General features: G+C 46.2%; 2 protein-coding genes and 1 long non-coding RNA gene across 7 annotated transcripts in view; all 3 read right to left on the bottom strand.

Annotated features, from left to right (window-relative positions):
* LOC119392810 (uncharacterized) overlaps positions 1-526 on the bottom strand; it is a 31,921-nt gene extending 31,395 nt beyond the window's left edge. The window contains exon 1 of the mRNA XM_049417586.1: positions 183-526. Coding sequence (XP_049273543.1) covers positions 183-526 — 344 coding nt within the window. The remainder of the gene's footprint in view (positions 1-182) is intronic.
* Positions 527-11,829: 11,303 nt separating this feature from the next.
* Positions 11,830-22,427, bottom strand: LOC125758046 (uncharacterized). The gene is made up of 2 exons (XR_007415769.1): positions 17,968-22,427; positions 11,830-11,991 (listed from the first exon to the last, which is right to left on the bottom strand). It is a non-coding gene; the product is annotated as an uncharacterized LOC125758046 (long non-coding RNA).
* A 2,810-nt stretch (positions 22,428-25,237) lies between these two features.
* Positions 25,238-27,143, bottom strand: part of LOC119392765 (uncharacterized) — a 37,508-nt gene continuing 35,602 nt past the window's right edge. For 3 of the 5 annotated variants that reach the window (XM_037659725.2, XM_037659731.2, XM_037659743.2), the window contains one exon: positions 25,239-25,548. In XM_037659725.2, coding sequence (XP_037515653.2) covers positions 25,271-25,548 — 278 coding nt within the window. In that variant the 3' untranslated portion in view covers positions 25,239-25,270. Of the gene's footprint in view, positions 25,549-27,143 lie in introns of all 5 variants that reach the window. The other 2 variants (XM_037659750.2, XM_037659736.2) reach the window with 2 other exon arrangements.

The raw sequence follows: 27,143 nt of genomic DNA, 5'->3' as shown, positions 1-27,143 counted from the left end.
CACAAATTGTAAATAAGAAGAAAAATTTTAATGTTAGGAATTTCACAGACGAGAACGTTTCCGAAATAGCCCACTCCGAATAAATCAATGAGACTTTCTTTGCGGAAATACGCGCCACTCTCACTCGTAACCTACACCGCGACCGTATACGATATCTGTACATGCATCCGATCTGCGCTCACCATTTCACGACCATCTGCATGAATGTGTCCTTTGGCGGCCTCTCCAGCTGCAGGGTCACATACACCTCCGAAACTGGGTTCTCATATACAGCAACCTCACAGCGGTCTCCGGGCACCACGCGGTCCACCACGCCGGGGAAGCCCAGCAGTCGGCGCAGCTGGGGCGCAGTGGGAGGACCCCGGCCGGAATCTAAGCATAGAATCCTCACTGGTAACTCCTTGCTGTTCGCCAATTGCTCGCGTTGTGGAGCCTTCGGCAACGTGGGCGTAGGCAGCAGGGGCGGCCTACGCGAGGGCGGCACACCGGCCGGCAGCTGACCGGCGTTGAGCGATGTCCGAGGCATTATCCTTAATTCCGTCAGGGTGTCAGCATCTTCTGAAAACGCTGGATGACTCGAGCGACCAACCGGAAACGGTCTTCTTTCCGAAGAAGGACTGCGAACACAAGGACAATCTGTCACGCTGCGATCCTCTCGCTCGGTCCAGCTGCTTTGCGAACTACTGGGCGTTTTGGTCATTTGTCATGACTCATTAGGCTTGAAGTAATGAATGTAATTGAAATTGACGAGATAAATGTAGAGAATTGAATGTCCGTTGCCATTTTAGAAATGCTGTAACATGACACCGTAGGCCATATTAGCCTATCACCACTCATCTAAAGTTTGCCTAACTTCAGTGTAATTTTAGACACGAATAAAATGTAAAAAACAAACAAAAAAAACTTGGTGACATCAAAAGGTTTAGGCAGGATAAACGAATAAGCGCGGCGCGTAAATCTCTCGGTTGCGATCACGTTTTTAAAGGTGAAGCGCCTGTGAGGCGCCAGAAACGTTAAAATTTCGAACAAAAGATAAAACGCCCTTTCTTTCGAAAGAGCAGCTCTTCAGCATTGTCAGAAAACGCTGTGGATCGGCAGTCCAGGCACCTGAGAATGCGCGAGCCGAACATATAGCACAGCACGCGGCCTGGAATTTACAGTTATCAGCAAGCTGGAAATCAATCCCTCTCTTCTCGACAAATGATGCCATAAACTCACATGGCCCCGCCACAATGCTCTAGTGGTTATGGCGCTCGACAACTGACCCGAAGGTCACGGGATCGAATCCCGGCCGCGGCGGCTGCATTTTAGATGGAGGCGAAAATGCCTGAGGCCCGTGTACTTAGATTTAGGTGCACGTTAAAGAACCCCAGGTGGTCGAAATTTCCGGAGCCCTCCACTACGGCGTCTCCCATAATCATATCGTGGTTTTAATTGGGACGTTAAACCCCAGATATAATTATTATTATAAACTCAAATGACCGTGCCACAAATCCAGAGTCCGTGGCCATTGGCTGATTTGAGCATCGTGAGCTGTATAGTTACCGCTGCCGCCGCGGGGTGCCGCGACGTACCCACGCGCGCGCTCGCGATCACACTGAGAGCGAGTCGTGCGTTCCAAAAAAAAAAAAGGAAAAGAAAGTGCTCTATATTCCATCTCACCACTACCGTTCAGCACTACCAAGGATACGGCGTGTAAGCAAGCCGCACGCTCGCGCAGCAAAAGATAGTTCCAGATATAATTGCCTTACAATTGGCAGGGTTGAGACATTTGCACTTGTTTGGCACGTGTTACGTCACATCGATGCGTGATATGTTTATTCTTCTTCGCATTTATATCGTGTGCTTTTAATTGCTGTATCAGTAACCGCTGTTAACTGTGCTTACAGATCAACATGGCAGTGCCCATGCAGGCGTGACCGCCCGCTTCGATCCGAGCTTGCGCTTGCTATTCGCCCACTTCGCTGGCAGCAACAAATAAATGGTGAAATGAGCCATCGCTTCGTGCCATCTGACTCTGAGGACCAAACATCAGGTACATCTTGTCGTTACTTGCGAGATCACCTGTTTATAGCCACGCTTGCTAGGCCTAACGCACCGAGAATTTGATAATGGTTTTGGAATTAGCGCAATGTAGTCACGGTTACATTGCTGTCGAAGCGTCAGCACATTAATCTAAAGCAAATAGTTCTAAAGCGTCATGACCAGTTGATAAACTAGAAGCGGAGGGCACCAGCTGCGATGAGTGCAGCGATTTTTCTTTTTCGGTGGTGCCGTCTGTTCGCTTTACTCGCCATATACGCGTGCGAGCAGACGCCAGGGAGACGCCGAGCAGACGACGCAACGCGGATGAATACATGTGGAGGAGATAATCGCTCCTCCTATTGGCAAGGACCCCCGGTAGCCTTCACAGTGCTGAAGGGAACTTCTGAGATGGGGTATAGATCATGACTCGCGCTGACGAACGAACGAATCTTCTTGCCCCTTGTCATACCCCCCTCCACCCTCTGCGTAGCTGGATTCAGCGCGCTCGCTGGTACGAAAGCAGATAGAAATCGCTTGAAGCGTGCGACAGATCCCCGTAACTCCGCTCGTACTTGACGGATTCTAAAAATGTTTGCAGCAGTTGATTCGTGAGGCGGTAAGCTCTTTTAATGAAGCCATTCGACGTTTACTTGAAAAAGTGTTGCAGGGCCCCTTTAAACACCACGATACTGCTCCAAATGTCACTGACAGGACACATGAATTTGGTTCATTATGCAATGTGGAGTGCGGAACCTCACCGGAAGCGAGTCAAAATAGAAACAGGAAGAAAGAAGGCGGGGTTCGTCACGTGAACATAACGCCTCCTGGTGACGTAACGACAGCTTAACCCCTACAAAAATGAACCGATATGAATTCTTTCCGTGGAATGCTCCCTGAAAAGGCGCCAGCATATAGCGCAATGCAAAAATGCTAAACGGTGAGTCATATATCAAGACACAAATTCACACAACACAGATTGGATGATAGCCGAAATACTCGGGAAAATAGGATATAACGGTCAACTAGGCCTAGTCTTGTCGCCCGAAATAATGTTCCCAAAAGGAACAGCAAAAGTGGAACAAAATAATGGTTGGAAACAAAAGCATGTCGTTCCGTCATAAGCCGTTCTCTTTGTATACCTTCGATCCACCATACCGAGAAATAGAACTCCAGCTAGGCCTAATGAGCGCTAATGATAAACAGGCTTCTGTGGTGGCACGTTTCGGAAAATTGCGCTTAAGGAGCGCCAGCACATCTCGCCATTGAAGGAATTCTGATAAAAAGATAAAAAATATTCGCAAATAAAATCATTGAAAAAATATTGACATGGAACGGGTATAGGTCGGCGTCCTGTCTGCGAAACATTTTTGTGATCGGACATCTCCAATAGAATAAAGGCTACAAGAAAATGGCAAGCAATGAGTATTAGAAGGTGACGTAGATTAAAAGCGCAAGCCCCAACCTCCATCGCAATGCTTTTGTTTTGTACACCTTCGATTGACTGTACCAAGAAATAGAACGCTGGCTCGGCCTAATCCACGCGCTGCAGAGTGCGCTAGTGTGGCGACACGTCACGTCCCTGCATCAGCGTCGGCAAGGTGGGTTCAAAAGGGGCATTTGCCTCTCACCAAAGCAGCACCAGCGCCCCCCCTCCCCCTCCCCCTCTCCCCCACCGCTACGCAACGCGGGTTTGTAATCCTCCGCCCCCCCCCCCTCAAGACAAAATCCTGCCGACCCCCATGCGTCCTTGCAAATCGTATTAAGAGCACGACCCGGAAAATCCTAAGCAGCGAGTGGTATATAGTGAAGCACTCACCCAGTTACGTGCGAGCAGTTATCGGTGAAGTGGAACTGTGTTCCCCAGATTCACGGGACGAGGGCCGCAAGAAACAGACGTGGCAGGAGATGGGACGACAGCGACCTAGCTCGTGGGCACCGAGCGAAGAAATGGTTCTGTTCTGTCGCGAGCAAGCTCGTGCGTCGAGAATCTGGCCGTCGTCGTCGTCGTCTTCCGCGTCAGCAAGCGGCGGGCAGAGCTCGCGCAATTCTCGTCTTCTTTTTACCAGCGGACCTGTTTAGGCTCGATATTCGCTACGAGGTGTTAACAAAAGCTATCATCATCACCATGAACGGCCTCTACCTTACATGGCATCTCGCGTCGCCTAGCAGCTGGCACAGCTGCGCCAAGCGCGTGCAACGCAATAAGTCGGTCGGCGCGCGCTCTACCGCAGCACCGATTTGTCCGGCGTGGGCGAGAGAAGGAGTACAGAGAAAGAGGAAGCGAGAAATAGAGAGAGAGAAAGAAAGGGAAGAAGGAAGAAAAAGACAGAAATAGCGAGAAAGAAATAGAAAGAAAGAGATACAAAAACAGAGAGAAAGAAAGAGGGGAAGAAAGAATGAGAAAAATAAAGAGAAACGAGGAAGGCCGTCCAGCTCCGCTTTTCCTTCAGGCTTGGCACCACTAGTGCCAAGCTGCCTTCATTTTTTTCAATTCTCTTCCACTCACTTTGCGGTAGTATCCACAGATACTAAGGGTCGGATTCTATCCTCAGCGTCGGTTCGACCCTCTTCTTCGCACAAAACAGAGCAGATGGCCAGTGCACCCACTCTCCTTGATCCCCAAAGAAGGATATTCACACTGACTCTAGATCCTCTGCTAGGGCCTTCGTTTCTGGAACTCTCGCTTTTTGGAAGTTTTTGGAACTCTCGCTCACAAGGAACTCACACACCACACCATCACTTGGTTCCCTGCTCATCTTGGCTCGAAGGTCGGTGTCAACGAGCTAACCCAGTGCCAGGCGCGAGGTCCGGGGCTTCCGAGGCCCAGACGGAGGAATCAACCCCCAGCCTTCATTTCAGGGACATTTCGCAACTGTCAGCGAAGTCACGAAACACTATCAGATGGGCCGTAGGTCCTTCCCACTCCTACAGAAAAAGTTGTCTAGGCTACAGGCAATCTCTCTTGGCCAGCTTCAGAATGGGGACATTCACCAGCCTCTTCATTTACAGTGATCATTCGGACATATCGGCACTTTGTCCAGACCGTCAAGATCGCAGTGATTTTAGACACATGCTCTGGAGGTGCCCCTCTTTATAGGGAAAGCATGAAGAATTATCTGAAGATGAATTTCATTCCATGATGAAGAGCCCGGTCCTACTACAACAACTCAAGGCTATCCAGAAGGCCCACGACGCGGCGGTGAGGCTAGGGCTCCCCGTCCCTACGTGGGAGCGGCCCGCACTCCCCCTCCTATAAAACGGGGACGGATTCCTTCAGGACGTCAAGGAAGTTCTTGATCTATCTATCTATCTATCTATCTATCTATCTATCTATCTATCTATCTATCTATCTATCTATCTATCTATCTATCTATCTATCTATCTATCTATCTATCATCTATCTATCTATCTATCCGCCTAGTCTGGGTGCTCTCGTGATCGCCTAGGCCAACTCCGGCGATTATTCGAGGTCGATGGATCTCAATGAAATTCGCTGGGTACGTTCCTTTGCACGTTTCCGTCATTTATGCCAAATTACAGGCTTGAGACATGCGCAGATTGTTTGCAAATTAATTTTAAAGATTGTCTGCAAACGCCCTCCTGGCTTCCCACAATTATTGGCAACATTGCGTCTGTGACGTCAGTATTGGGAAGGCGGCGGAAGTGACGCAGTCGAGGGCACCGCTAACTTCGGCGCTTCGGCCGCTACAGCGAGCGTCTGCTGTGCACAAGGCGACAGACAGCGTTGGTTTGGCCGGCGCTTCGCTGGTCGTCCCGGCTGTCACAGTTTTCATACTCCGCGCCGGCGTGACCGGCATGCCTTGCACGACTTCCGGTTCGTTCGTAACAACGTCTACGTCATACGTAGACAGTACACTCGGTTGGGTTTCGGTTTCGGTGTTGCGCTTTTTTGCTTATTTAAAATTATTCTCCAATTTGCCAAGTATTTCTGCTATCGGGCCCGTAACAGGAGCGTCTCAGGAACATAAAAGCACCATTACTTTGACATGGCCAAAAAATCGCCGGAGTGTAGACCAAAATTGGCATGGGAAAGCAAGAGGGTTTGACGATATGACTGGTTGGTCATGACATGAATAACGCGAAAATCCTGTCGCGTACGTCATCAAACCCTTTCCTCTAGACACGTGTGGCACATACCCGTTTACCACAGGCCACGGTAACCGGGTATGCGTTACAGGTGATCGACAGTTTATATCTTCCCAGGAACGGCGAGGAGAGACATTGGTCATTTATGCGAGAGCGTTAAGAAAAACTGACATCGGCAGCGTTGACCCGACCAATGCAAATAATAAAAATTAGGATCCCAGCAGGAATCGGACCCAAGCATTCTGCATTGCAGTCAGGTATTTTACCACAGAGCCACGCTATGTCTAGAAAGAGCTAAGGAAAAACATCCTGTTGTTGTCTTCGGGCGTCGTTGAATACACGAGACGTTCTAGAGAAGAAAGATCAACCTCATAGGATGCACCACCCCCACGAATTCACCCCCCGAGTGCGTTAGCGACAGTCTCTTCATCCCACCATTACCCAAAAATACACATCCAACCCATAATCACGACCGGAGAATGGCCAGGGCTAGGTCGCTTCATAAGCGCTACGCATCTTCGACCCCGGTCGCTTATGTAGATGCCGCAGAATACTCCCATCGTCCTGCCTTCGCAGTGGCGGTCTCAGATAATGCCCACAAGCTACTCTGTTGCGCCACTTTCGACCGAGTCGCTCAACCAATCGAGGCGGAAGAAGCTGCGATCGCTTTAGCTATTGCTCACACCCAGGCAGAGTATATATTCTCCGACTCAAAAACGGCCATTCGTAACTTTGCTATGCGTCGAATTCATGCACCTGCCTACCGTATCCTACAATTCGTTCCTCCTCCTAAACGAATAATCACTATTTTGTGGGTTCCAGCGCATTGCGGACATCCCGGGAATACAGCCGCCCATGAGCAAGCCCGAGCTCTCGTCAACCGGGCAGTGGACGGTCTGCCTTCCTTTCGCAGCGCGCGGGAATTCCTACTGACCTATCATGAAATTACTTTACATTACCGCAATTCCCGCATGATCTACCCATCAGCCCATAAATCGCTGTCCCAGGCTGAGCAAATCGTTTGGCGCCGACTCCAAACGGGCACTTTAATATCCCACTTCATCAATTCCCAAATTCATCAGGGTGACGCCTTACCCCATTGTCGTCTCTGCTCGAGTCCGCGAGCCGACTTTAATCACACGTATCGCCATTGTCCAAACAAGCCAAATCCCCCCTTTGAGGGGGCTGAGAGACAGGAGCGATGGGAGGCTGCTTTGCGCAGCTCACGACCGGACGACCAACTCCGGATAGTGTGCTGGGCCATGGGGGTCGCCGAAGCGCAAGGACTTTCGGCCACCTAAAGCGGCCCGAGGGCCCATCGGCTACCTTTTCCCTGCACCCATCCCCCCCTCACCTGACCCATTTCATGGTGTCAATAAAGTTGTATCCTCCTCCTCCTCCAACACTATGTAGGCGTAATATTGGTACCACGTCGATTGTGGTTGTAGTGCTGGCTATCTAATTTTATAACAAAGCAATAAACACGTACTACATATATGTACTCCTACGATAGAGGCGTCATGTCAGATTTACGTAAATTGTGGTTGCAGTGTTGGCTCCGCTTTTATAGAAGTGTAATAATTAAACATTACATTTGTATTCCTATGATTCAGCAAGCTATATTCAAGCGTTTCTCGACCCCGAAGGAATACGCTAACGAAAGTCACGTATTATATTCACATCATCGCACCGTAAAGCGCACTTTGTTTCGATATTACTGACGTCTGTGCTCTAACGTGAGTGATGACGTTACGTCAGACCATAAGTTACCCTTTAATCGCCAGTGTAGTCGACGTGCAAAGCCACGATGTGCACACAACTACTACGCTTACAAAAACACGTTGATCCACCTCGTAACGCTTCGCTCAAAGCCAAAAAAAATGCAGCATAGACAACTACTCGCTCATTGCTTCACATGAAACCGATTGCGACAAGGCGTGGGATCTGCCGAATTTTATATCTTGAGGCTCGCAGCGCGTTGATCATGTGTCCTCAATGGGCCGCAACAGGGTTGCCCTTGGGGCCTACTATGCACCAAAACTTTATGACCACGTCTGGCGACAAAAACTTCAGGCTGGCTCCACGGCTCTAGCTTTGAACTTATTTAAACGCGAAAGCGTTAAAGAGCTCGTTTTGCAGTAATTCTGGTGTCGGCGGTTGGGAGCGAAAAATCGGCGTTGTTCGTGAGCGAAAAATTGAGATCGATGCAAATAAATAAATAAATAATAAAACCTTTCGGTTCGAGTGCGAATCGAATCCAGTCCTTCTACGTAGAAAGCAGGTGTTCTACCACAGAGCTATGCCAGTGCTTGAAACAGCTTCAGAAAAAATATAACGTAGTGAGAGCAGTCTCCTTAACGCATGTAACATTGCGTGGCAGAGGCGTAGAATCGCACCAGGCGTCAAAACATATATGAACTGCGCAGCCATTACAAAGCACTCAGGCATAATTAATAATCATCATCAGCGTCAGCAACATCAACAATGTGTGCAGCTGCGGAGGTGTGCGTGTTGCCTTACGGACGCGTAGTATAGTTACACTGCCTATTCGCAGAAGGAAGATTTATGGCGTAGTGAACACTTCGCAACTGTACTTGCGATAGGAAAATAGGTAATGTTACGCACGCAGACGTTCCTTTCCTTGTGGCACGGTAGAGGTGTACACGGAGAAGCGAAGCGAGGCCAGGGATTGAGAAGATGGTGCGAAAGGGGCCCGATTACGATATCGCTTTCTACTCTTGAAGGCGAAGCTCCTGTCGTGTTGGCCGATGTGCGGCCATGCCCCCCCCCGCCCTCCGCCGGCGGGCTGGTGAGCATCAATCGAGGCATCCAACGCGCGGGGCAACTGCACAGACGGAGTGACGAAGTTGCGTGCATGTAGGCAGACACGTGGCTATAACTCGCTACTAGGCACCCTACCCGTTGCTGACGCTGCCCGCCATCTATGCTGACGCTACGCGCCAGTTTCTAACGCTGAAGCACAGCCCGTGCTCTCGAGTGAACTTGACAAAAAAGCGATATCCGCCACAAAATGAAGCTGAACTGTTGATCTTCAACCAGATTTCGCTACTTGAAGCTGAACTAGTATTATGACAACTCTACTAATCAATTTCAGTCCACGGCTTCAAGAAAGACAGCGTCAAGTTTAATGTACCTACCAGGCTTGGCAGTAATTAAATTACTATTAGCTGTAATGAGTAATGTATATAATTACTTTTGGGGACGGGTAATTCAGTAACGTAATTAATTACTTCAAGCGTGTAATTTCGAGAAAATCACTACTTTGCGAATTACTTCTGACAAATATTTCAAGTTCACTTCCCTTGTGGCATGAAAAGTTGATCAAGAAAAGAAGGGAAAATACCAAAGACCAACTGAGTGCCAAACCTAAAGTGCGAGACCGAGGCAGGCCCACAGCCACGCCAGCAGAGCCACGACACTCTGTCCTTTAAACAAGGACACCTATCTGATGTTCACTTCAACTTGCAGCTGTTTCTGCGATGCAACAAAGGTCTCTGAGATTTCTATGTACAGCAAAAACTCGTTAACGGGACCGAAATGTCAAGAAAAGAATAAAGTGGTGTCTATTACATCAATCCATTTTCCTTTTCTTGATGAATACGTAAATACAATACTTATTTTGCATAACAGTAGTGTACGATAAAGCCGCAATTTTTGACATTCGCACCTTCGTTCACAATGTGACCGCGGCTCAAGAAGTCCATGTCATTTAAGCCGAAACATGCCCTGAACCAATCCCTTATTACGTACCACCACCACGCGCACGGGACTATATTTTTTTTTTCGCCAGAAACATGGCCGGCAACTGATAGATCGTCGACCACAATGTAGCAAGCGAGTTTTATGGCAGCACGCGTGCCGCGGCTCAAGCTCTTCATCTTTAGCAACTTCCACCGTGTTTGAGTTTTGTGACATTGCGCGTATTGCCCGAAGTCAAAACGAAGCTACTCATCAGTCCACATCCTCTGTGGACGAAACCGTGGTCGCGACGACACGACCATATATAGTGTCCACGCACTTCTGAAGGTACGCGCGCGTCCTACGCCCAGAGAAACGAAACTGCCGAGCACGGCATCTGCTGCTGAATAAACCTGGCTCGCTAATACACAATCATGAATGGAGACTGCGCAGTTCTGAAGGCACGCGACGATAACAAAACCGACAGAACTGCTGCTTCACGCAGCTTTAACCCCAGTCGATATTGACGCGATCATTGATAGCGCCCACGCAGTTTGTGTGCGCATAGTAAAATTACACAATCGAAAACTTTCCGTCTTCAAAGTTTGCCGCAGCCGCTGAAGCCTTGATCACCAACGTGATTGTGGTAAGGTTGCGGATGGCGACGCCTTTCTGAAGGCCCGCGACCGTTTCGGTTGTTCGCTATCGCCATTTTCGCTCCTTTGCGTCGCACATATGCCGCGCTTCGTGCTTGGCACGCTCCGAGGATTGTCCGAATTAACCAGGTTTCGGCCAAATATAACCGAATTTACGAGAGTTTGGTGTCATTAAACAATACATACGCTTGCCGGGACCAGAGAACACGTCCGAATTATCCGATTTTCCGAATTAACGGAAGCCGAATTAGCGAGCTTTTTGAAAACAGTAATAATGTCATTACTTTTGGCCAGTCATATACGAGTAATTTTGCCATCTCTGGATTTTACCGAGTTGTGGCCCAAGGTTGCTCTAGCAGTGCATGCAGGCGCACGGAACTTATTCATTTATTTGCAACTTACCTGCGGCTTCAAGATCAAGCGAGAAAGAATACTGTGCTCCTGAATCTTTTATTGCTATAGCCGTTATATGGACACTCTCGGCGAGCTTTTGCCGTCGCCGTCAGGTCCCGGATATGTACATGTGTGTATAAAAGCCACAAAGAAAAATAAATCAGATTTCCGAAGCGCGCCACCGGGATTCGAACCTGCGACCCCTCACTCCGCAGCGCGCCGGTTTAGACAACTCGGCGATGCGCCGAGTTGTGTTCCAGCAGTTCCTGAGCAATAAAATAAGCCTATTGCAACTATACTTTTCTCAAAGGTCTTCAATTCAATTTAACAAAGTTTCGATATAACAAACTAAATTGTTGATTTTATCGATTTAGTTATACTGCCTCGCGCGCTTTCATGTAACCGACCCGTTGTTGCACGTATAACCACCGTCTTGCGCGCACCGCGCCAAAATGTCGAACATTCGAAATTGTTTTGGACAGTTCTGATAAGCCTGAGCGCGCAATGCGAACAGTAGAGATTATGCTGGGACTAACGCGGTCACCAACGATAGGTCTGAAATATTCGATACCACATGTATAAATGCCCGACGCGCCTTACCGCTGATTAGATTACTCGAAGGCCAACGACTGTTCCCGCCGCTATCAGTTTACACCGTGAATCGCGTGTACGTTGAATTTTCATTTGTCGGGCACAAGTTCGCCCTAACAAAGCGTTCTGTATTTCCCAGTCTTGCTGCAGCCTTCTTCACCGTCACAACCACGTGAAAATATCGAGGTTGCATATTGCAGGCTTTCACAAAACAGATGTGTCATATTCAGTGTAGGGCATAACTAATTTGTGATATTCAGCATGCAATGTCACCCCAATGATCCCCTTTCCTAGCCACAGCAAACCAGCGTCAACATGAAAGTGTCGCACTCGATGTTCTTGAATGGCAGCCACGCAATATGCAAGAATACTGGCTTTATTCTTGTAGAACGCAAAACAAAGGAAAGACAGCGAGTGAGAACACAAGAGTGCAAAAATATTCTTTTGAGCATCCACACGACACCACGGCGACCCTCTTCGCACTCGTTGGCAAGAACGTTGGCCCAGCAGCAGCTCTGACCTGCAAGGCAAGGAAATGTGCTCGATGCACTACACGATTTTTCAAGCCATACAATGCAGTGTTTTGTTTTGTTTTAGACAATACAGATTTTTTACAAAAATGCTATGACAGCAAGGCTCCTGTGATTTTCGTACACACGCTCTACGTTGAGGTGGAAATACTTTGCCGCAGCTAAATTGACACTGATGCAACTAATTAACAAAAACTCATTATATTTCTTATTATTGACTCGAGGGCAGTTGTTTACATTAAAAAGTTGTAGTGTATGACAATTTATGGCATACCCACTTTTTAGAAATCACAAAAGGTGGACGTAATTTGAGATATTCATAATCAAGTTTAAAGGGCGATATCGAAACTGATTGCTCCCGGTGTGCAGGAAATGCAAACACTCTTAAGTCAGACTGAAACTACTCGTGACAAGCAAGTGACGAAATTTGAATGGAAGCCGTCGTGGCCAGATATTTTCTTGAAAAGCAGCAAGTCATCTTACTTGTGTAATGTGGTAATTACGATATAACTATAGATAAAATGAAGTGGATGAAAAGACCACTTGCTGTGGTAGAAACCGAACCTACAACCTACGGATAATGCATACAGTAATGCGTTAACACGATAACACGTCTGGTAGAGCATTGGATGCATTATCGCATTAACGCATTACCGGATGCATTATCTGTAGGTTGTAGGTTCGGTCACTTCAATTTCCTTACAATTATATCATAATTACTACACTACAGTTAAAGACTACAGATAATGCCCCTATACTTCCCTTGGCTTCATTGTCTGTTGGTTTCATTAGGCCGAACCCCCTTAATATTGTTTGATATGTTAAGCATAAACAAGTGAACATATCAGCCACTTTGTCTCTCGCGGTATTGGGCCTGTTTGACAGCCATTGGAGGAGCTAGGCTTTGCTCATTTTAGTAGGACATTCTTGTGGGCTAGTTTCAAGAAAAAAGTGTCAACACCCGACACCCGCAATGTCAACACCCGCAAAATCAACACCCGTGACCTGAAAGAGATGAGACCTCAAGAGACTGTCACTAAGAAGGGGTCCTTTAGTCACAGAAGCAGCTTCAAGGCGAAACCTCACACAGACTGGCCAGGCACATTAAAATACTGATAACCATTCACAATCTAAAGCTTGTCTCGTCACCACAGATGGTGACACCACCAAGAAAGTGCAAACAATCACCATTTAAGATGAGGCTCTTTGTGCAACAAAAATGCACCCTTACTGAGGCCTACAGCTGCTCTTTAGCATTTTTAGGGGCGAAGCTCCTCTTAGTCTAACCTTGTCACGTCTCCGTTGTCCGGCATAACCACCTTTGCAAACTGCCCACTACTTCGTCTTTGCAAACATCCCACTGTGACCCATCACCGATCCTTTGCAAACTGCCCACTACTTCGTCTTTGCAAACATGCCACTACGACCCATCACCGATCCATCACTTCACCGACCATAAAGCCATTATAATGAAGGGGGAACGGAAGCCACGTCTAGCTACCACTTACGATTAATAAAATTTCTTGTATAAATATATACAGTGTTTGTCACGTCTTTGATGATGTACTGGGCTATCGCTTTGATTACTGCTGGGCGAAACCACTGAAGATTTCACGGTGTAACCATGATTGCTTCAGGAGCTTCGCCCAAGCTCTTTATCATTCACCCGTGGATATGCTGTGAATTTTTTTAAAATGAGTGAACAAACAAACGTACAACGTGCATGCAAAATTACGAAACGTTTCATGCATTCTGAGACTATGTTGTATAGGTGATTTTTGACTCTCAGAATGCCTTTGACATACGCAAAAGCGTCAATGTAACATATGCTCAAACTCTTGTAGCTTTGGCCCAGTAACATTTTTTACAAAGATCAATGCTTTCAAATTTCTAAGGCACGCATCTCTGCTTTCATCTGTTTACTGAGTGGAAATACAAACATTATGTTCTGTTTTCAATATTTCATTTGATCTCTCTCTGGGTTGCACCTCAGGCCCAGCCAGAAATTTATGTGGGAAATGCACCCTCTGGAGGGTCTATCAGTGCAGAACACTAAGCCATTCAAACACGGCAAAAAAATGCTCAGTCTCTTAGCCATTCACACTCCTTCCTCTTTGTCTTGCACAATGACACTGCTAAAATGATGCTTTTTCAATAGTGATGCTCGTGTAACTGCAGATATTCAATTTATACAAACCTGATGATCGTAAGCACACAAATTGTTGAAGCTGTACTGACAGAAAAACTTAATATAGACCGTACAAAACTTGTGGACGTTTTCATTTACTGTTTCTCAGGGTTGCAGCAACATCATAACCAGCTCAGAATGATTGCCAGCAAAAGTTTTTAGACATCAGCGATCCTACTGATGCTTAGAATTATATACGGCACGTGCGTGCATGTGTAATGAAGGGGCAAAATATGCTACGTCATGCACAGCTAGTGACCCCTTCACAATCTTAATGTGCTCCACTGAATGACAATGATGTACTGCGGCGAAGGTGACTTAAAAACTCGTTCCACAGCTCATTTCACATTGCGAAGACAAAATTAAACCTTCGTGCTTACGACACTTCCTTTTCACGAAGACACTGTTTATGTCCTGCTGTGTCTAAAACAGCAGCCGAATGGTAGACATATGCTGCAGTACGACACAAGGACAAAAAAAAAAGGACAACGAAAAGCTTGTCTATGCAGGATCATAATATTAATTGTTGGGGCTTTACGTCCCAAAATCACGATATGGTTATGAGAGATACCACAATGGAGGGCTCCGGAATTTTCGACCGCCTGGGGTTCTTCAGTGTGCACCTAAATCTAAGCACACAGGCCTGTAGCACTATGCCTCCATTGAACTGTGGCCGCCGCAGCCGGGATTCAATCCCGCAACCTTTGGGTCAGCAGTCGAGCACCGTAACCACTAGACCACTGCAGCGGTTTGGCTATGCATGATGGAGACTTCCTCATTGAGAGTGAAGTTAACGCACTGAAATGTAAATAACAAAACGCCAGATGCAAATGTGGCAGCCATGCTCCTTTCATCAAAGGCAGAACCACAAGAACCCTGCCCCCTTTATATCTGTGGGGAGAAGGGGGAGGGTCCCACTGCCTCTCTAGAAAACTGTTGGGATCTCTCAAGACCAGAAAATGTTAGAACCGCTGTCATTTGTTGTTATTTTCTTTATGGCAGTGGGGTTAGGGCTGCTTTTCAAAAGATTCATGGATGCGCCTGTACAATTGGGGAGGTTGGTCAGAATTCGGGAGTCTCCTGGACATATTGGGAGAGTTGGCAGGTATGCTACAGCCATGAACTCATTTTGATCTTCATAAACTCCTCTCAATGGCATGATCAGAGCGTCTCGGATGGCTCCTGCCATGCATCACTGTTTGTGCTTGTCTTGAGATTTTTTGCAGGGATTACTGTACAAGGCTGGATAATCCTTCCCCTAATCCTTCATTACTGTCACCTCTAGTAATCTGCACATTAGCTCGTTTCGGCTGTTTGTGTGTGTGGCATGTGCGCAATGTTCGTATTCGTAAATGCCGAACCTAGTGCTTCTTTCAATACTGCCAAGTAGAGAGAAGCGTGGCACCACCACTTATGCTAGTTTTCTTTAAAGAAATGGCATTGTAGCGTTATGCCAATTCCAGGATGTGAAAAGTCTGGTTTGAGTTGAGGCTGTCTTGGCCTAAAACAAGGTCAAAGCTGTGTGAATAAGCTAGGTAGGGGCACTGATCCCATCACTACAGTCGAAACCCTCAATAACAGAATCGTGAAACAACAAAATAATTTCCTATCCCCGGCAAATGCCCATGGGATTCAATGCATCTGCATCTCGTATTTCTCGACAATGAAACATTGCTGCTAAATTGGAATCCCGCAACAACGAAGCTTGAGGGGACATTCTCCCACACATTTTCTGCTCGTGCAAGGTCGGCATACTCCAAAATGTGCTCAAATGTCTTTGCTTCACACTTAAACTGCGTTAAGACCACTACATTATGCTTGCATGGGTGCCACCATCTTTCTTTGCAAAGTTGGCACGGTCCTGGAAGCAGTCTCAAGCACCAGATGTTGTCTTCACCACCATGTGGCTTGTTTAGAATGGTGTGTCTGTGTGTATGTGTGTGCGCGTGCAACTGCATTAAAGTGTAGCTGCATCGTTCTTCAAGCTAGAGGCACAGTGGCTCATTATTTGCCATTCTCGGCCAGCCGAGCACAAGAGGTTTTGCTCATGCATGTACAGTTTCCTGTGCCATTTGAAGAATGGTTTTGGGATGCATTTCAGCGATGTTTTGCAACAGCTGCACAGTGAAGTGGCCAATTAGCAATGGAGGAGTGATTGCCATGGCTACGTTGGCGGTGTGTGTATTGGACGCTTTCAAAATGATGCGGGTGTTTCTTGGAACACGGTGGCACTGCCGCATAATACAACTGGCTGTGTTGAGAAAAAAGATCTGTGCTAACTGAATTCTGACAATAAATTTTCGTTTTGCTGACCGCTTTCCTATTTGTACTGTATTATTTCGCGATAATGAAATTCTCGCGATAGCAAATTTTAGTTTCCCCGTTGATTTCATCATTGCGGGGTTCAACTATACTTCAGTGGGTCAATTAGCATGCAACAATGGGATCGGCCCAGCTATCTCATCACCAATCAGGCCTTAAGGGGACACTAAAGGCAGAAACAAAAGCGATGCGGGTTGTTGAAATAGCGTTCCAGAAGCCACGTACTTATTGTTTCGTGCCAAGGAAATGCTTAGTTTAAAAGAAACTCAAGTTCAAGTGGTGTGCATATCATTAGCGCACTTCAAACCGCCTGCCTTGGAGAGGGCTTGTAACATAGCACTCGGCATGCCCTCCCTTTACTGCCCGACAGCTGGCGCTGCGGTTTCTTACTGCTTGCGCTGTTGCTGCAACCGCTGTTGCTCAGGCAGCATACACCACTAGGACATCCAACAACATCACATGGACCCGGCATTATTTCGAACTTGCAGATGGAGTGAGTTTCGTAAACAAGCAAAGCATGTGCAACAGTACACGATAACGAAGCTGCCACTGAGGCGCGCATGCCCCAGCAGAGTACAGCCCGGTCAAAACGGAGCTTTTGAACTACCCGCGTCATTCTCAAGTGTAACGCGAAGAACTTCTTTTTCCAGGAATCAGACAGAAATGCACAAGCTGCATTTTATTCTGTTTTGTACTGCTCTGCAATGTTCTTGTTTATCATGGGTAGTTTGAGTAGTTGTAATGAACTGTGCTGAGGACGTAGCACGTCATGGACTAGTACCAGAATGTCCCACTGGCGGTGCAAATCGTGTCCTATGTTTACCTTAATTTCTTGAATACTAAGGCGCTGCTATGCTTAACACTGACATTTTAGACATTCTGAAGCATTGACCTTTCATTCTGACATAAATTGTAATTTGCCTTTAGTGTTCCTTTAAAACCATCCACAGGGATCGTAGTGCATGACCATCACAACCTGACAGTCTAACCTAACCTAAGCTAACTTGACCAAACTTACCCCAGCGCAACATAACCTAATCCAACCGTGAGCTATATATTTTATTCATTTCGCTACATATTACAGTATATTATTCTTCACAATTACAATTACACAATTCACAATTACAGTATATTATTCTTCACAATGTCCTTTATAAACATGGTTTTTTCAAAGTGCTGCAGAAATAACGGCAATGTTCACTGGGCTTCTTATCTACTATGATTACAGCATGGGGTAATAAACATGGACTACTATCTTCAATTGCTTCTGCAGGGTTGGAGTAATACAAAATGCAAAGAGAAGCATGAATACACCAAAGAAGGGGGGGGGGGTCACACGATGAAACCATTTTACAATGACCACTGCAGCTCTTTACTATGAACTCCCTCAAGGGGCACAATGTAAAAACGAGCCAGCCTGACTTCTGTAATTAGAATGCAATGAATTGAGGCTTACTCAGGTCCCGTGGCAGCTTTAAGTGTCGCTGGCATCCATGGCACTGGCGGAGCACAGGTCAGGGACCTTTTTCATCTGTGCATAGAGTAGAAAAAGACCGAGGCCCATTAACACAGAAATAAAATTAAACAATTGAGCTCTTGTGAGTCCCACACAGCAGCATTCTTTATGCTCTTTAACTTAACTGAACCTCTACATTGGCCATAGTGAAAAATAACATGGACTCACTTTCCACACCATACTTACGTGCACTGGTCACAGTGCTTCATGGCCATGTGATGCACAGGATGCGATTCCCCATCTTGACTGCACATTCTACAAGAACTCGTCAGCTCCAGGTTTGCAAACCTCTGCAAACCGGTTAATCTAGAATGCGCAATAAAGCCAACTGCGACGTACTAGCCCTGGTGCCCGCACAGCACAAATCTGTTTCTCACAAAGGCTAAAGTGGTCACGTGCTGACACAATGTGCTATAATAATCTAATCTGCACCACAGAGCAATTATGTTACGAGGTTTAACATTCCAACAACATTCCCAAGCTATGAGATACTCTGTAGTAAGAGATTTTGGATGACTTTTTGACCACCTGGTGTTCTTACCATGTGCCCAAAGCATAACAGACGAGTACATTTTGCGTTCCACCTCTGTCAAAATACGAGTGCCATGGCTTGGTAGCATAATGCCTCTGACATACCAATAGCAAAGGCAGTGATCAAGGAAACACTCAGAACAATGTACTAAACATTAATGTAACCACGATATGTCCCATAAGATAGCTCTTGTTATGCCCGTGTCGCACGGGCGTTTGGAAGGCTTTTCAATCGATAGTCCTCCGACTCAATGGCCAAGTTCGAGCTGGTACATGGGCGCTTTCTATGGCTACCGAGTCAATACTTGTGGCGTTTCAAGAGTGCCCGTGTGACATAGGTGTTACTGGTGGGCTACAGGTGCCCTGCTGCCTGTGCAAGCTACCAGTGGCAGACTGGACACTCCAGCATCATTCAGTACGTCACTGGGACCATGCAAAAATGCATTATGCACATTGTACGGTGTGTTTCATGCTGCGTGCTAATGCTGTTCAGCGAAAGGTTATTATTGTAATTATGAACGTGGAAATAGCAAGGTGTGCAACTTCATCTAAGAGGCCTGACAACTGCAGCATGACGACGTACAGAAGAGAGCACAATGTGAGGAATCAATACATGAATGAAGTAATGAAGCAACACAGTTGTAACAAGAGCATAGCCCTTGAGCCCTTGCCTCGTCCTTATTTAGTAGTCATTTTACCCTCCCCTAGAAATTCCATACTCAACAAAAACAAAAAATTGGCATTTAGAGAATGGATTTTAATCTGGTGAGCTCAATGAATAGAGTGTGCAGCTCAGTTGCAAGAGGTACAGGGCTGGTAAAAAGTTTGCACGCAGGCCAGTTTCCCATGTGATACTATGGCAGTGCGGCCTGGGAACTTTTGACCACACTTGTACATGACTCAATCCCAGATGGACAACCACATGTTTCTGAAGATGGGTACAGGCAGTCACCTCAGCCAGGCCCATGCTTAAGAAAGGTTTTTCACAGACCACTATGCTTATTGTGCAAGAACTAAAGCAAACATATCACCATACAAATATGAATGGGTAGATACATTACATGGCCCTTGTATAACACATCAGTCTACTTCCCACCTAGACTAAAGCACACAGGGAAATACGATACAAGCCTCTTCAAACATTACGGTACTGTATTTCACTTCCCCCTTAAAATTATCCGCTTTTCCTTTTTCTTTTTTTTGCGAGCAGAAGGCGAGTTTTTTGCATACTTAGAGTATATTGACGCTACAGCATCTGGCGCTAAAACAGGCCTCTCTAGCTTGTGAAAAATTACTTCAGCCCAAAGCCAGAGCAACGTTTCCTAGGCATTAAAAATGTGTATCTCCCAAATGCATTATGAAATATGAACTCCCGATCGTTCCTTGGAGTAGTAAGAGCCTAAGCTCAGAATTTTAATGAGTCATTCAGCCTGCTAAAGTCCTTATATTCTCCTTAAATAATGCGTCTCCACTGCTACAGTTTGGTACAGCACGTTTTTGTTCCATCCTCGAAATGTGTGGATGGAAGGCCCTTGCTTTTGCAGTCATAGGGACCTTAGTCTCACCACATGGACAAAAAAAAGAAAAAAAAAAAGAAAAGAAATCCAGTTTATTTACATGCAAAACCACAACATGATTATGAAGCATGCTGTAGTGGGGGAACTCTGGAACTATTTTCCCAACCTGGGGTTATTTAATGTGCACCCAAATTGAAGTAGACAGGCATTCTTGCATTTTGCCCTATCGAAATGCAGCTGCAGTGCATAGGAATTGAACCCATAATCTTACACTCAGCAGTGCGATGCCATAGCCACTAAGCTTCAGTGGTGGGTTACACACAGGCATGAGAAAAGTGTGCACAACATAATACAAGAGCAAGTGTGGAACCCTGAAAAAACAAACAAGTGCATCCGAGAGCTATAAGGAAAAGGCCATGCCTGCGCAAGACACAAAAGCTTGTACAGCTGTTCATGACTACCTAAGTAAAACCAATCACAGCATTGTTTCCTTGCATCTACCCATGCAATCCTTGGGATTCATGGATTAAGCAGGCATTGTCTGCTCGCAGACTGTTGCTATCAGCTATTTTTAGGGGCCTTACATCAGATACACAGGGCAGCATCCAGGAATGGCTGTCACTAAATGACTCACCACACATTCTTCTTGACACAGATACACAAAATTTTACACAACTTGCTAACTATGGAGCAGTATTACATGTAGCATTTTTACGCCACTTCCATGGAAGTGGATGTAAAAAATAAAAATAATGTGAACATAAAACTTGGATGCCAAAGAAGAAACAAGCAAAAAAGCGACATATGTCCTTTCCTTTCTCTGGTGTCCAAAGCTAACATTTGTGCTATTAGTGTAAATCTGTTCCACCAACTACAAAACCTGCACCCTGCCTTATGTGAACATGCCTGAAGTGGCGTCTACGATGCACCTTCTCACCCGGCATGACACTCTCGTGCTGCATCAGCATATTGGCATGGTGAACAGATTCCTCTCATTATTTCTTGCCCCTTGGGCTGCATGAAGACCACTATGGTGAAACGACAAGCCTGCTCCATAGCTAACTAACCAGCATACAAAGTGTGGGCTGAGAGCTTGAACACAAAGTTTCACGAAGCATGTACAAGCAAGGCAGCATGACAATAAGGCACAGAAATTGGTGGAACACAGACGCATGCGTGGGACCACAGAGAAATGTGCGTTAAAAAGACAAGCAAGCATTCAGAAATGCAAACACATGCAGATGTAGCAGGCAAGAGAAGAAAGCACATGCACGCAGTGGAGCAGCGTCAACAGGCAGTGGGGTGGCAAGGGCAGTCGCACTTGGCTGAAGCGAAACCAAAGCTTTCCCCGATGCACAGCAAAACTAGCCTTGCTGCCATTAAGCAACCTTCACCCTTTATTAAAATGTCACTCATACGCTTATAGTATCTTAATCCCATAACTTCCTACTGATGATCATGTTGGGACAGCCTTTTTGATACAAGAGAATTCCAGGGTATAGACATTTCAGTAATACAAGGATCGGGAATTCTTGGACTGGGCATAACACTAGTTTCACAGTCATCAATCAGCATGTGACACCTGATGCGACTGTTCATCAACTGATGACTGAAGGTGCAGCATATCGAGATCAACTTTCAGTGGAACCTAGTATATATCAAACTCAAAAGTGATCACGAAATAGTTGTGTAGTAAGTGATGCCAGACAGCAGCTAATGCCACAAACAAAAAGGGTTCTGCTTATAGCATTAAGCATTAAGATAGCATTAAGACAATTTAGCCGCATTGTTATCGGAGCTCACCATAGCTGATGTGGAAGCTGATGTGCTCCACGCTTTTCACGCATATTGCCACATGACGTCACTTAGTGAGATAACACAAGCTGGATATATATCCCAATAATTTTAAATACAAAATATTCCCAATCTGAAGCTTATGTGAAAACTACATTGTAATGAAAAGTCCCTTAACATCGTAAAAAGCAAGAATTTGCCTATTTCCTTCGCTAAGGCAGCCCCAAGTATACAAAAGCTATTATTCACTTTTCATGAGCAGGAACTTTAATGCACTCCTTGAAGGGGCCCTGCAACACTTTTCCAAATAATCACTGAATGACCTTACCAATCAATTGCCAGAAATTGTTTTTTTGAATGCGCCAAGTACCAGCAGAGTTATAGGAATACATTGCACGCTTTAAATGCTTGTTCTCTTCTTTCCGTTGCAAAGAGTGCTCAGGAAGCTACAGCGGGGGGGGGGGGGGGATCACAAAGGAGCATGAACCTATGCCAGCGCGACTCACAATTTTGAGCATGCTTTCACGATCATCAAATCAGCCAATGGCCATATCCTTCCCTCTGAGCCCGTCAATGACGTAGCTTGCTTAGAGATGAGCTGGCGATTCCTAGCTGCCTTTGAAATATAAAAAAAATTTGGGGAGGGGCGAAGCATGCAGTGTGTGCCAGTGTTTCCCACAACAACATCACTGCTAATGGGCAATGAGAGCCAGAAGAGAGATTAGACACAGAGACGCGCAGTCCGCTTTTAGTTAACGTGCATGCTGTGAATCTTTATTGTTCAACTACGCACAAGAGAAATCTCCCACCGGCACTACATTGCAGGTCAAGATCCAGTGCCTATATATACACGGCGGCCGGTGAACGGTTGCGCAGCGTGAGCAGTCGGTTTTTTCAATCAAGAAACTCGCTAGCAGACGCTGCCTGCGTCGGCATTGTCTCTCGCGGGCGAGGGCGCGTTCTCGTTCCTTGCGAGCTGGTAGTTCAGTGTTCATTGCAGAAAGAGCGTTTCTATAGCCAACGCGTGCCATTTGCTCTCTCTCGCTACACGGCAAGCGCTGAGGCGGTGGCGCCCTCTCTTGCGCTCAAGCAAATGGACCGTCACGACGATGCATGCCGACACTCTAAGGTGCTTCGCCCCTAATAATTGCAAGTTCCCTGCCGTGTGTAGTGCTATTATATTTGGCTCACATGTTCAAGAGAGCCTTGACTACCAATAGGCTGTGTTTTCTGACCATGTTCAAAAAAGGTGTTGCAGGGCCTCTTCAATGATGAATTTGCTTTAGTAAGCTTCACCACACTGCAACTTCGTAATGCAGTGAAGAGAACTACAAGCGGATAAAACTAACCACCAAGTAGTGGAGCATAGTACCAGCAGCCATTCATTATCGGAAAGAGGACGGCCACTACGCTTCGAGACTGCAAAAGCCTGGCATTCCAATACGTACGTTCAACAAGGAGGTGTGGATAAAAAATCAAGAATAATTAAACTTTCGTGCACTTAAAGTGGACCTAGAAAAACAAATCTGTAAACTGCCACTTTTCATATCCCAACAGACTGTCTGAGACATGCGGAGCTTTGTATAAGCTTCAGATAGGCATAGTTTATATGTCAAATTATCGAGATATGAAATTATTTAGCGATTCCCTTAGAGTTTAATATCTCTGCATTAAACTGTATGTCTATGAGTGTGCGTGTGCTGCGGAATTCCCAATCAAATGGCATGGCAAAGTCAGGTGGCTGGTAACAGGCGGCAATTACTCGTGGCGAAGAGTTGGGCGCCAAATCACATGTGAAAGCTGCTGACCATGTGTGCCAAGATGGCTATAAATAAATATAACAATAACCTGCTCCCAAATCCTGTTAAGCATATTTCTACAGATAAAAATACTAGTCAAGAAATGTGGAGAGAACAGAAGTTGCAAAAATGCTTAGTAACCAGCAACTGATACGAACTGATATTTCAGTGTCCCAGATACAGACTTCAACACATGCCACACTACTATATATCCTGTAGAAGCTGGCACAGAGGAAGGACGACTAAAATTACAGTTAGTATACGCAAAGAAATGATGGATTATTCTCACGCTACTTAAGCAGGCCCTTCCACCTCTCCCCAAAAGCTGATAATCAGGAATGGCAGACCTCACACTAACAGAGGACCCATTTACTCGACAGTATGCAAGCACATACAAGTAGAATGGATGCTTGTGTTAGTTGGTACAACATACTGGAATTTAAAACAGCCCTAGATACAGGAGATCAGTAAAAGCAGAACACTGACATCAGCATTGTTGTCAGTGTTCTCTGCTTACTGGTCTTCTGTCTCCTGCCCTGCTTCAAATTCCAGTGGCTATTCCAGCACGAAGCTATATGTTCCTGACAATATTAATAACAGATGCATGTCTGCTTAATAATCCTCAAGCCAACCCCACAACAGTAGAGTTCACGGCTACTTCGCCTGCATGACAGCAGTGCATTCCAGCATTCAAGTATATCCTCGCTCATTTGTGTGGCACATGCAATTTTGGCAGAACTTTGAAAAACCTCACAGTATGAGAAACGTGTTTGGCAGTGTAGCCAAATGACACACAGCACCAGCTCTTCTTTCTCATAAAAACACTGCAGGCATGGATTGTTTAGTAGAGGTTTGAAACTACATTTTGAGACAGCCACGTTAAACGACTTGGGAACCACTCCCCCTCTGATTAGCATATTGCCACGTGTGCTTATTTCTTTATTTTTATGCGATTGGGCTTCACCCACAAAAACTGTTACCAACGCTCCGGACAGGCCGTGCCGCAATGTTTGGGGAAATTTCGTGATAGCTTTAGACTCTACCGATAAGATTGCACACATGACATGAGTGGTTGAGTTTATTCTAGAGCTAATGCAAGCACCAGTGATAACCCTGGAAATTTCGATCACTCATGTGTAAAAGACATGCTCTGCCAACCATCAGATTATTCGACAGTTGATGATTGTACTCACCACTATTGTCTTGCGAGTGTTACTCGCTTGTACAGTAAGCGTTACTTGATTTTCTGGGCACAAGTTCACCCAATAAAGAGCTTCATCTTTACCACTCTGACCGCTACCTTCTTTACCATCACAACCATGTGATAATATGCTTAGCACGTGTCCCATGCTGTATATTCACAGCCAAGAAGCCCTCCTTCTGTCTGTGATGAAATTGAGTCAAACCTTAGCACATGTGCCAATGCAAGTTGCAATGTCCAGTATGGGCTGCATTGCACAGGATGCTAATACTCCTCCTTAGCTGCCCACACAAGTTAGTGTCGCCAATAGACGGAGCCCTGCAGTCTGCACATCCGAACGCCAAGCTACGCTGCTCCACGTGTGTCAGTGAATGCTACAACACCGCGCTGACACACCAGTTCTAACCTCGCTTGCCCATCATGACCTCGCGGAGTTTCACGCTGCTTCGTATCACCAAGCTTCTCTGCCGCCTGCTCTTGCGGCGGCGGCGAACGGTCTTCCAGTCGTCTGGGTTGTACCCGGGAATCTCTGGAGTAGATTCTCCGGAGCTGCACACATCCTCTCCATGTGCAGACATGCCAAAGCCACTGGGGCCAGGTATTAGCACCACTGTTGCCTTTCCATGTGCAGGTATGCTGAAGGCACTCGTGCTAGGTATTACCAGCGTTGTTGCTTCACCTGCACGCCGCGACCCAGCCCAAAATAGTTGACGTAAAAATGACTAAGGTGTTATCTTAATGATGTAAGACGTGAAGAAGATGGCACTGCTTTGTGGTCGCTGAAAAGGCAGTGCGCCTCACTGGTTCAAGCTTGGTAGTTAGTGTGCCATATGAAAATAGCGTAACAACCATGAGAACATGCTTTAGATAGAGAGCCACATGAACTATGCAAGAGTACACTGCAGTCCACTATTAGCGGGAACAAAGGAGCGAGTCGTGGCCATGCTGCACAAAAAGCTGCTAATGTGAGATAGCGCGAATTTGCCACCTGCTATAGAGTTCTACTGCTACTACATAGCAAGCTTTCACTGCTAAATGAGTGCACTAGTTGAAGACCTTTCCATAAAACATTCAGTGCAGTCATTGAATGTGATGGTCACATTACGCACTATATTAAGCTGGACTGGCTACGCGTCGGGTAACATTTCTTGAAATAAATCCCAAGAAATGATTTTTGAGTTGTTCTTGCTTTTGTGACATCTCATACAGATTTAGACCAGCAGGCTTCTCTCACAAGAAATCAAAAAACAACAGTGAGGGATTCACCTCACACTAGTGACAAACGGCTTCAAATAAATGTTTTGTGCTAAGGTTTCAATCAAGTGCGCTCATCAAGCAACGAATGTATGCCAAGTGACAGCAGAGTTTTGCAGCAGATGAGACAAATCTGCACACCACTCCATGCTTACAGCCAGTGGCACAGCCAGAAATTTGTTTCGGTTGAGGCACGTCCTTGATTGAAAGTTGGAGTCCGGGCAGGCAAGTGTGGTCCAGTGTCATTTTGCGCTCTGTGTTCCATGGCAGAAAGAAATTTCGGGAGGGGCACGTGCCCGGTGTGCCACCCCCTGGCTACGCCCCTGCTTACAGCACATGTGTACAGTGGGGCATACCCTTGCTTTGCACAGTGTTGCCAGCACTGCACGAAGCGCGAATGCCTAATGCTCCCGCATTACCTCTAACAGTGGAATGCACTGTACGTGCAACTTTACACAGCCTTTTAGAACCTTTCGTCACAGAGGCAGCAGCAGAGATGTCTAACACATATGCTGCATCTGAACAAAAGAAGGGGAATTTAAGGGCTCATTTGTCTTTGCTAAACACAACCTTAACCCTTTGCGGTCCGAAACCTTTTTTCACCTTTCGTTCATTCTGGTCCAAATCTAAAAGATTCAAGCCTCATGTAAGAAAAGTTGAATTACTCTTTTACAGATGGTGCATAGTGTAGTTCGAAAACACGCTCGTGAATCAACCGCAAACGAACTTGTCGAGCAGTGCCCGGCCACGGACCTCTGCATGCGTGTTGCGCTGTCGGGCAGGGCCCGACAATGGACCGCAAAGGGTTAATGAGAACTAACAGACAATCAAGCCAACAAAAGTATAGGGGAGATTGTTTCATAGTAATTATGCAATATTAAATGCGAAGAAATTGAAGTGGACAAAAAGATAACTTGCTGCTAGCAGGGACCGAACCTGCAACTTTTTAATAGCACAACCGATGCTCTACCAATTGAGCTACGGCGGCGGTCGTCCTCCCGTCCACTTTATCGGGTATAT

This window comes from Rhipicephalus sanguineus, chromosome 1 (assembly GCF_013339695.2).
Source record: "Rhipicephalus sanguineus isolate Rsan-2018 chromosome 1, BIME_Rsan_1.4, whole genome shotgun sequence".
Taxonomy (NCBI): Eukaryota; Metazoa; Arthropoda; class Arachnida; order Ixodida; family Ixodidae; genus Rhipicephalus; species Rhipicephalus sanguineus.
This window is presented reverse-complemented; position numbering and strand designations above follow the sequence as displayed.